General features: G+C 36.0%; 1 protein-coding gene across 1 annotated transcript in view; it reads left to right on the top strand.

The window, feature by feature from the left end:
• Window positions 1-3219: 3219 nt before the first annotated feature.
• The window catches only part of pisd (phosphatidylserine decarboxylase), a 35423-nt gene continuing 26729 nt past the window's right edge, over window positions 3220-11913 (top strand). The window contains exons 1-3 of the mRNA XM_073839515.1: window positions 3220-3299; window positions 3808-3866; window positions 5957-6111. Of these exons, the coding sequence (XP_073695616.1) occupies window positions 3241-3299; window positions 3808-3866; window positions 5957-6111 (273 nt within the window). The 5' untranslated portion in view covers window positions 3220-3240. The remainder of the gene's footprint in view (window positions 3300-3807; window positions 3867-5956; window positions 6112-11913) is intronic.

Genomic DNA, 11913 nt, shown 5'->3' with positions numbered 1-11913 from the left:
TAAAGTATACTGAAATATCAACTAAAATGTTATGATGTTTGGTTCAATGTATATTCAAACTCATGAATCAATTCATTTTGAAATCAGTATTCACATTTTTACGAAGAATAATTGGATTCAAAATACAAATCTCATAAATCACACTTAAAATATCATTAAAATTGTAATTGTAATTGATTTACCTCTGATAAATGTTTTAATAAAATGAAAAAAAGTATATATATTTACAGGGAAGATGTAAGCAAAATCATAATATGTCAATGTAACCCTTCTTATTAAATTATACAGGTATGTGCCAAAGAATGATAATATCGAGGGAAAGTCCATTTATTTCAATAATTTGTTTCAAATAGTAAAACTTGTATGTTACATTAGTTCACTACACACAAAGTGAAATATTTCAAGCCTTTATTGGTTTCAGTTTTAATGATTATGGATTAAAGATAAAAAACAAAAAAACAAATCCAGTATTTCACAAAATTAGAATATCATGACAAAGTTCAACATTGTAGACTACCTGTGTCCCAATTTAGTCAGCTAATTAACGCAAAACACCTGCAAAGGTTTCCTCAGCCTTTGAATTGTCTCAGTCTGGCTTAGTAGGCTTCAGAATCATGCTGACTTGACGGTTGTGCTGGAGACCGTCATTGATACCCTCCATAAGGAGGAAAAGTCTCAAAAGGCAATTGCAAAAGAAGCTGGATGCTCACAGAGCGCAGTATTTAAGTATATTAACAGAGTGTTAAGAGGAAGGGAAAATGTGGCTGGAAAAGGTGCACAAGAGACAGGGATGACCGTAGCCTTGAGAGGATTGTCAAGCAAGGGTGGTTCAGAAATCTGGGGGAGCTTCATAAGGAGTGGACTGAGGCTGCTGTCAGTGCATCAAGAACCACCACATAAAGACGTCTGCATGACATGGGCTACAGCTGGAGAATTACATGCGTCAAGCCACTCCTGAACCAAAAACAACGTCAGAAGCATCTGTGCTGGGCTAAGGAGAAATCTAAGTACTGGGCTAAGTACTGGTCTGTTGCCCAAATTTTGCATTTCATTTGGAAATCAGGGTCCCAGAGTCTGGAGGAAGACCGGAGAGGCACAGAAGTCAAGCTGCTTAAAGTCCAGTGTGAAGTTTCCACAATCAGTGATTTGGGGAGCCATGTCATCTGCTGGTGTGGGTCCATTGTCTTTTATCAAGTCCACAGTCAACCCAGCTGTCTACCAGGAAATTTTAGAGCACTTCATGCTTCCTGCTGCCGACAAGCTTTTTGGAGATGATGATTTTGCAGGATTTGGCACCTGCCCACAAAGCCAAAACTACCACTACCTGGTTTACTAGCCATGGAATAACTGTACTTGATTGGCCAGCAAACATGAGCTGAAGGCCAATATCAAAGCAACTTGGACTACCATAACACCTCAACTGTGTCAAAGGCTGATCGCCTCCATGCCACGCCACCTTGACGCTGTAATTAGTGCAAAAGGAGGCCCAACAAAGTACTGAGGATATAATACAGTACATTAACATACTTTTCAGAGGGCCAACATGTGTTTAAGACCCTTTTTATTGGTCACATGAAATATTCAAATTTTGTGAAATACTGGATTTTTTTTGTCTTTAATCCATAATCATCAAAATTGAAACAAATAAATGCGTGAAATATTTCACTTTGTGTGTAGTGAACTAATATAACACACAAGTTTCACTATTTGAAACAAATTATTGAAATTAAATGGACTTTCCTTCGATATAAATTTTTTTTTGGCACATACCTATATAGTGTTTTGGTAGAGACAAATTTGGGGAGAGGACAAATATTTTTGAAAATACAATATGAGAATTAACGGCACAATTACTAGAAATGTGGACCTTGCATAGACTATGCAATTTGCATAAATACAAAATTTGTTAACGTTTCTAACTCTGAATCAATTGTTCCGCCATGTTGATGTTTCTGAAACTGTAATAACAAAAAAGTTATTTCTGGGTTTATTTATTTAGCTTGTTTATCTTTGTACGTGGTACTATGTCCATACCATCTTTTTTGACATGTCTGAAAACTCTCAGATGGACTTCGGAACACAAATTAAGATATTTTTGATGAAACGCAACTGACACGTTCAAGGCCCAGAAAGGTAGTAAGGACTTTGTTAAAGTAATCTAAGTGACAGCAGTGGTTCAACTGTGATTTTATGAAGCTACCAGAATGAAGGTATTACCAGTTTGGATTGGAACAACAGGAGGGTCAGTATACTCTACCTAATCTGGAGCATGAAGAGCTAATTGTAAATGGTAGAGGAGCTGAACACGCAGCGCTATCATGAGCATGTGCTCTGAGTGCTCCATAGATTGGAAGGGAGTATAAAACTTTTTTTTTTTTTTTTTTTTTGTGCGTCCTTTCTCAAAATTCAGACTCATCACCTACGTAAGTTTAATTTAACATCCAGTACAGTGGGTGGCGATAATGCTCCTAAGGAGTTGTTCGCCATTAAACAAGAAGAAGAAGAACAAGATGAGGGTCATTAATGAACCCTCCATTCCGGTAGATGGCGCTAGTGCGTGTGGTGAAGGATGAGAACACGGGGAGCCTGTAACCAGTGTTGCCAGATTGGGCGGGTTTCCGCCCAAGTGGGCTTCTTTTGATCGGCTTGGACCGGAGAATAACGCATTGGGCGGGTAGACAAAATTTGGGCTGCTTTAAAAAAAACAAAAAGCCGCCCAATCAGCTGTTTTTTTCTTCGCTTTTATCATTAGTCATGTTATTTTAGTACGTTCGAGCTCAAAGTATCATAGTAATATAATGTGTAGTGCAGTCATCAACTCATTTTTGCTTAACATAACCCTTACTGGTTTAGTTTAACAGGGACCTGTCAATCAATTTACGTCTTTTACGTTAGTGAGATGTGATGACTTGTGAGTGAAGGGGTTTTACATTACATTTGTTTCTCATCACTTTATTGTGCACTTTTTGCACAGAAATTAGCATATTTTTTACTGTGGACATTGAAAATTGATGCATGCGTTTTTCCAAGGGTTAAAGTCATCGGTTAATTTGTCATTATTCTTTTTTTAAAGAGATAAATATGGTCCTTATCAACCTTGTCATGGCAATAAAATTCTAATTATTTTGGCTGTTAAAATTTGGGCTGGTTTTTGTTGAAGTGGGCGGGTTTTGGTAAGCTTTTGGGCTGGAAATCGTCAACCTGATCTGGCAACACTGCCTGTAACTGCATACAAGCATCATGGCAGCGGTTGTTCGCAGAGTGTCTATTACCCACCTGCCTGGGACGGGGAAGAGCAGGTATTTGTGTCATGTTATTTTGAGCTTTTGTGAATGAATCTAAATGACAATAGACCTCCGGTCATTTACATGTGTATGGTTTCATTATCCCATAAAGTCTAACTGGCGAACCCGTCAAGACATGTTAAAGTGACGGATCCTGAGACCTAGCTGATCTCAGAGCCTATTTCACAAATAGAGAAGTTGCGTCCGCTCAAGTAATGCAGCATTAGCACATGAGCATGGACAATAGCACATGTTCTTTCTTACCTTAGAAGAACCTCTCTAACAAGTTGGCCCGTATGATTTTTTCTTTTGCTGAGTCTGTCTATATGTCTGTCTATATGTCTATATTAGCTGTGCGAATTTCAAGATTTTCTTAAGTAATGTTTCATTACTACAAATTTCCAAGTGGCGACATTATTTGTCAAGTTTAACATTTCAAAATGGAGACCCTTAGAAATGCACGTGTTGGTTTAGTGGTTGTCGAATGTTATTAAAAAAACGATGTGAATTGTCTTGTATGCAGTTTTCTGCAGCACGGTGGCGTCAGTCTCAGATGGAGTCATCAGAAGTTTTTTTCAAAAGGTCAGTTAATCCTACTAAATATTTTATTCATATTAAACGATCGCACACACGTTTTTATGAGTCACTTCACAATTTCTTATTTTTTCAGAAACTTGCAAAACTAGTATGCCTAGTCTCTTTATTAATTTGAAAGCCTTATTGAGGAAATGCAAAACTGTAGTTCGTCATAATAGCCGCTAGGTGGCACCGCTAAGTCACTGAATGTTTATATCCAGATTTATGTATATGAGGACTTCAGATGCATAAGCTTTTCTTTGCCGTTAAAGTGAAATTACGGAACCTAAACATTGGAGCCTCATACAATGCTTATTTAAAAGAAAATTTTTTAGATGGACTTTGTATCTGGTTTTTGTATCTGAAGTTTTCTTTATATATATAAATATATGTATGTGTGTGTGTGTGTGTGTGTGTGTGTGTGTGTGTGTATGTATATATATATATATATATATATATATATACACACACACACACACACACACACACACACAGAGTATGTGATTATATATAGAGCTGGATTAGCAGATTACTTAAATGTAATCTGTTACTGATTCCAAATTAAATGACAAAAAGTGTAGTTAGTAACGTAATCCATTTCATTACACATTTTAGATAATGTAATCAGACTACTTTTAGATTACTTTTGACCTGTCTCATTAATTGCATTGATTTCAATAGGACAATCGTGTACCATATTGATATAAAATTCAAAGATGAAGAAAATATATTCTATTCAGTGTTATTAAGGTTTCCCAAATTTTTGTTTGTGAAGGAACTGCAGGGTTTTTTTGAGTTTAATGAAAATCTCATAAATAATTCAAACATGAAAGAGTTCGATTAAAATAAGTCATTATGAAATCAGTCAAACTAAAACACTTATTAAAAATTAAATATTTTATTTGTTTACTCGCATGTCATGTGACCATTAACCAATGTCAGAGAACCAGTTAACATGCAATGTGATAGTTAATTATTCAAATATTTATTTTTAAATCTCAGGGGTGTTTAAAGTAAGGATCAGATAAGAAAATAAGTTTGTGAATTTGTTAATTCACAAAGTTATGCATTTTAATGTAGGGTTGCTTGATTATGGCAAAAATCAGAATCATGATTATTTTGGTCAATATTGTAAACAATTATTTAACACGATTATGAGTGGCGTCTGGAACTTTATATGATTGATTAATTTAATGATAGCTATACATAAAAAAAGCTACAAATTAAGCTACTTTTTGAAGGGGGGGGGGTTGCATTAATTGAATGTAAAATAAAACAACATTAACTGTAAGAATTAAGCATGCTTCGTTTCTTATAAAAACTACTAAAGTCCCTCCGTCAAGAGCATTAAGTGATTTTGTCTTTGTATTTTGCTGATTGATTCACGTTAAGCACAGAGATAATGTACTCACCCCCTTGTCATCCAAGATGTTCATGTCTTTCTTTCTTCAGTCGTATGGAAATTATGTTTTTTGAGTAAAACATTTCAGGATTTCTCTCCATATAATGGACTTCTATGGTGCCCCTGAGTTTGAACTTCCAAAATACAGCTTCACAGGGCTCTAAACAATCACAGCCAAGGAAAGAAGGGTCTTATCTAGCAAAACGATGGGTTATTTTCCAAAAATCTTCTAGCTTGCCAATTGTTTTTAGAAAATAACCGATCTTTTCATTTTCGCTCGATCAGACCCTTCTTCCTCAGCTGGGATCATTAAGAGCCCTTTGAAGCTGCATTTAAACTGCATTTTGAAAGTTTAAACTCGGAGGAACCATAGAAGTCCATTATATGGAGAGAAATCCTGAAATGTTTTCCTCAAAAACCACCACTTCTTTCTGACTGAAGAAAGAATGACATGAACATTCTGGAAGTGAAGGGTGTGAGTACATTATCTGTAAATTCTTGTTCTGAAAGTAAACTTCTCCTTCTACTCCTTTAATTGCTCAGCCCAATTTCAAATTATTTCAACCCTAATGGAACCTGGCATGTGTGGTTATATTTGAACAAGGACTTTCTTATGCAGTTGAGCTATAAACGCCATCTTAAATTGACAGTCACACATCTCTAATAGATCGATTTACTGTTCTCTTTGTCTTAGGATTTCCTGGACTACAGGCCCGTGTACGGCCCCTTCCTCTTCTTATAGCTACAGGTGGGAGTTATGTAGCATATGATCAATATGAGCGATACAAAGATCGGCAGCTGAAGAAGTTTGGCGTTGAAGTGCCACCACGGATTGCCAGTGATATTCAGGTAAGGTCAAAACTCAAGATATAGTATTTAGATTTTTTTTTTCAAACTCAGGATACAGGGGGCAGTCGTGGCCTAATGGTTAGCGAGTCGGACTTGTAACCAGAAGGTTCTGGTCCCCAGACGTCGAAGCAAAATGGCTGCCCACTTCGGTGTGTTCAATAGTGTGTGTGTGTGTGTGTGTGTGTGTGTGTGTGTGTGTGTGTGTGTGTGTGTGTGTGTGTGTGTGTGTGTGTGTGTGTGTGTGTGTGTGTGTGTGTGTGTGTGTGTGTGTGTGTGTGTGTGTGTGTGTGTGTGTGTGTGTGTGTGTGTGTGTGTGCACTTGGATGGGTAAAATGCAAAGCACAAATTGCGAATATGGGTCACCATACTTGACCTTACGTCACAATCCTTTCCTTTCCTTCCTTTCCAAACTAAATAACACAAGGTCCTATTGCAAAACATTGCCATTGCAAAAGCATTGTCTGCCATATCCTGGTATAGTTAAGTTGGAAAACTGATGGTATGGCCATGTTAAATGTCTCTGGATACTCTGATGCTCTGTGGAACCCATGTTCAAAAGTGTGTGTGTGTGTGTGTGTGTGTGTGTGTGTGTGTGTGTGTGTGTGTGTGTGTGTGTGTGTGTGTGTACATGCTAACCCTTTTATTCAGTATTATTACAAGAATGAGGATTCATGTATTACATAGTATTACAGTAGTATTACATGTATTACAGTAGTCACTGTGTTTGTAAATTTGATGATGATAATCTTACATGTTTATCCACATGCCTTTTGTCCATCTCCTTGTGCATTTTTTGGCTGGTCATTAAATTGATCAAAAGTTCTTTTGAACTTTCTGTTTATGTATGTACAGAATATGAAATTTTACCAAGCCCAAACCTGCAAACATTAGAGTATGTTAATATTATTTACAATTTTACTTTTCTATCTATCATGTTAAAAACAAGACAAGTTTCGCAATCTCTTTATTCATCATGAAATGAAATATGCCACAATAAGGGGGTCTACACCTTTTTATTATTTAACTTTTATAAGGTTTAGTTACTAAAAGGTCTAAAACGAAATAATCTAGAACTTAAAATTTGATAAGCTGAACAGACACATTAAAAAATAAATAAAAACGACAAAATAAAATTTAAATGTAGTAATTTACAATAAAATATCTACAAAATTGTATTAATTTAAAAAATAATTATAAAATTGAAAACATTTATATAACATGCTTCAAATAGTATCAGGAATACTAAAATAACACTGGCTTGAACACCCGATTTATTAACGATAGGTTAGCTATCTGATTAATGAAAATGCATGTGTAATGCAGACAAGATTTTGCGTCATTCACTGCTCTGTCAGAGTTTTAATTGTGCTGTTGTTTTGATGAAGGGTGTGCAAACATCCAAACCTGAAAGAGTCAGTGTGACACTGCTGGAGATGTCAGGCTGTTACAGGGAAGATTTTGGCTATTAGTTTTGTTTGGCAAGCCTAAGTTCTGTTTCTTGTGCAAAGTTATATAAACTGACTTTAACCAGTTAAAATAACCTTAATAAAAATAAAAATGAGAAAAAAAGTCTAGTCATTCATTTTCTTATCCAAATTATTAAAAGATGATCATATTGATTTTAATCATTTTAATCGCACTCAAGTAATTTATTTGTGGTTATGAAATTAGTTCTTATGTTCCCTTATATAATGACATGTCATAAATCAAGGAAGGGCAAAATGTTGTTCATTTATTGGCCTTTAATACCTGGCAACTGATCTGGTTGTTTGATTGTCCAAATCACCTGAGCATGTTGGACTTCACTGGTGGTGACACTAGCGTCTGATTGGCTGCTTTTGTTTGAAGGCTTTTCTTAGACTGCTGTAGTGTTCTATCTGCTTCATATAACAGATAAAAATCAGCCTCCAACGTGGAGCTGCTGTTTAGCGGCCGGTCACTCATCGTGACCCGTCGATGACCTGCCTTACCGGACAGTTATGTTTGCACACTAAGCTGTTATAATGCCGTTAAGTCAGTTGATCTTTGTGAATTTAAACTTGACATGAGGACATTTTGTTTCAGTAACACACAAAGCCAAAAGTAGCATTCAGAACCATTGCTCTCTGTCTATATATATTCACATATGTATTATATTTGGATTAGCTCTGGCATTCACCCAGCACTCGTTTCCAATGGTATTCAGCGCCACGGCAGACTTGTACCTCACAAACAATAGCAAGATTTCTTCTTGTACAGAAAGGGGGTTGGGCAACAAAGCTACAAGGGACAAGGCTATTCATAGTGTCTGAATCAAGGAGAAAAAACTCTAAAAAGCTATTTTTAATCCTTATGTGATTTCATTGCATTCCAGCCATGTAAAAATACCCAGTGGTTTTGACATTTTCAGACATGTTAAACTCCCTTATGTCTATCTTTATCATGCATATGTATTTGGCTATGGTATTCATGCCATTGAAACACTCACTGTTTGCTTTGTGTGTGATCACTGTTCGCAGACTGTCTTTCATGGACCCTGCATTTATGTTACGCCTGATGTATGAGGAGAGATTTCAGTTCACTGGGTTTGTTAGATTTACAGATAAGACACAGTGCGGCAGAAAGCCTCGCTGCCAGAGATAACGGCGCTCTTTGTGTAGGTGTGCCCTTTTTCCAGAACCTTCTCAGACACACACACAATGGCTTTGTTATATTGCAGCCTAGAGATAATAAATGGAAAAATAATCAGTAATGTCTTCTGATACCTCTACTCTTTTGTCATGATACTAAATTGAACTATTTGTGTTCTGTTTGGGATCTGTTTGTGTATATATTAGTGGTGGGCCGTTATCGGCGTTAACGTGCTGCGTTAACGTGAAACTCTTATCGCGCGATAAAAAATATATCGCCATTAATCTATTCTCAAATTTGGGTTGGGAGCTGGGTCTAAACTACGCAAGCTATGATGACTTTCACCTTGATAGTTTAACGCGGATGTATACCGAAGACTATAGAATATCGCGCGTTTAAGTCTCCTCCGCCAAAACACAGACGGGATCGCGTCGTCCTCCATTCAAAACCGAATCTACTATAGCGAAATGCCACGTAAATTCGTCGTTTTTTGGATTCATGAATCAAATGTTGGTCAGTCACTTAATTCAAATCGCGATATGGACTAGTGTATGTGAAAACTGAAATGCAAAAAGATCGTTTTAATATGAATCCGATATGTTCCGTTTGCCTAGCTGTATGTATGCATTGCGGAGACGAGCTTTTACTACACGCATACTGAAACCCACGTGACGCTCCCGGTAATTTTTGGCATTTTCATCTCACATGAACAGATAAACTCAATCTCCCAAACTGCTGTGAGTGTCACTTTTACCGTTTCATTTGAGAAAACTAGCATCATATCATACTGTATGACACAGAAACTTCATGGCAAACCTGTCAAAATAAAAGTATGGTGTAACATGTAATGGGCTGGGTAGGTGTTGACGTTAAAAAAAACACAATCTAATAGGGAGAAAAAATAATTTCATTGTTAGTTAGTTAGTAAACACAAGTACATCTAATTGAACATAATTTATTTTCATCAACAAATTATCATAGAACAGCTTTATGAGCTTTATGATCCATTCTCAAAGACTTTTAGTCATTATTTGGGTAGCACACATATTCTGAATGCCTTCAGCAGAATTCAAATTAGCCATTTTAATCTAGATTAATCTAGATTAATTCCAAGATTTAATCTAGATTAATCTAGATTAAAAAAATTAATCTATGCCCACCCCTAGTATATATATATATATATATATATATATATATATATAAGAAGTTTATTATGCAATACCAAGGCTGCATTTATAAAATACAATAAAAATAGTCAATAACCCTTTTTTTAAGGTGTCTTTGTTGTACTTGTTACATGCACTTATTGTTAGGATAACAATTAATTAGGTGTAATTACATGCAAGTAACCCTGAGCCAAACCCTAATCCTAACCCTAACTTTAAGTACATGTAGTTAATTAATATTACTCAGTACTAGGGCTGCCCCCTAATAGTCCACAAATAGTTAGTCGACCAAAATATTATTAGTCACTTAGTCACAGAGAAAAAAAACATCCAAAGACAAAGTCACGCAGTCTGTGACGGACAGATCATTAACGGCTGGTGTATGTGGTAATACAGTACTTGGGCAGACATCCAAATGCTCGACTATCATTCATTGACCTAAAATATAGCTGATCATCTGAAATATGTGAGTATTAGCAACTTTACATGACTGCTCAGTCTCATGTTAACACAGAAAAATGTGTGCTATTCAAGTGTCTATGTGGAGTGTGAAAGATGAACAATAGCGTGCTTACTGCATAACAGATGGAGGCACTGGTGTGTTCACTTGCTCTTTAAATACTCTCTAATTTTTTGGTCATACAGATAAGAGTAATACATCTTTCAAACCTGTATAGACATTTATTTGTGTGCACTCATAATAACAAAACTTTTGTAAATAATGAAAGAAAACAGGATGTGCTTTTTGCCGTCTCTGTGAAATTTAGTGTGAAACTCTGTGTATACTTTTTTTCTTTACAGATATGAAAACACATCTATCGAGAGCAAAATGTCTACTTTTAAATTAACCAATTTAAATAGAAAACAAATATTCTCAGATTATGTAATCCGTATGAAACATGCAAACAGGTGCATCACTACTGCGGAGATGACGTCAGTGTAGCCGACTTCATCTCCTAAGATGAAAAAAAAAAAAAGAAAGCACTAGTGTATCAATACATTATTAAAACGTTAATGCGGCCGCCTTACCTTTTTTCCCTGACACATTTATAATCATTAGCTTTTGCCGATGTGCTGTGGCAAGCTTTATGTGTGTGCTTGAGCGCTTATTAAGCTATATGGGCAATCATTACAAATGATTTAAATGGTTTATTAACAAATGTGCGATTAGTCGACTAATGCTTGAAATGAACGACAAGACGACAAGAAAAATCTTTGGCAGCCCTATTCAATACTTAAATGTGTAATAACACTGTAACAAGGACACCTTAAAATAAAGTGTAACCAAATAGTCATACTTAGAATTTTAAAAAGTGTGTATTTTATAATTATAATTAATAAAAACTGAAAGAAAATGTAGCTGCAAGCAGCAATTAAGGGGCCAAGCACAACAGAGGTGAAATGAAGAGCTAAGGAGCATCTTTAATTTACTCAGAAAAGACCAAGGTTCTCCAGCCCTGCTTCTAGAGAGCTACTATTGTTGTTTCTCGGGCTATGTGATGACAGAGCGCGGAACTGGGAGTACACAGATCTAGTACGAGTTCACGGGTGGGAAGTCACGGGTTTGACTGCTGTTCCAGTGCAATTTCACAGGTAGAAGGTTGAAAGAATATGGGTAACTAGTTGCCTCGAACACGGCATTAAAGGGATAGTTCACCCAAAAGTGATAATTTGATGTTTATCTGCTTACTCACAGGGCATCCAATATGTAGGTGACTTTGTTTCTTCAGTAGAACACAAACAAAGATTTTTAACTTAAATCGTTGCAGTCTGTTAGTCATATAATGGGCACCAAACCTTTGAAAGTAAAAAAAAAAAACATGCACAGCACAGCCATTACTTAATCGTATGTGTATTTGATTTCATTAGACAATGTTGTTATGACGAATCAGGATTTTAGTGTAGATTAATATCTTTGAGAGCTGGTTATGTAGTCTTAATAGGCCGCGTTTCAGTCACTATTTCATATTTACCCCGTAGTCTGACAAAAGAAACCGTAAAATATATTGATATATCTATTAAAATA

Source organism: Garra rufa, chromosome 5 (genome assembly GCF_049309525.1).
Source record: "Garra rufa chromosome 5, GarRuf1.0, whole genome shotgun sequence".
Taxonomy (NCBI): domain Eukaryota; kingdom Metazoa; phylum Chordata; class Actinopteri; order Cypriniformes; family Cyprinidae; genus Garra; species Garra rufa.
The sequence above is the reverse complement of the archived record's forward strand: the minus strand, read 5'-3'. Positions and strand labels throughout refer to the sequence as shown.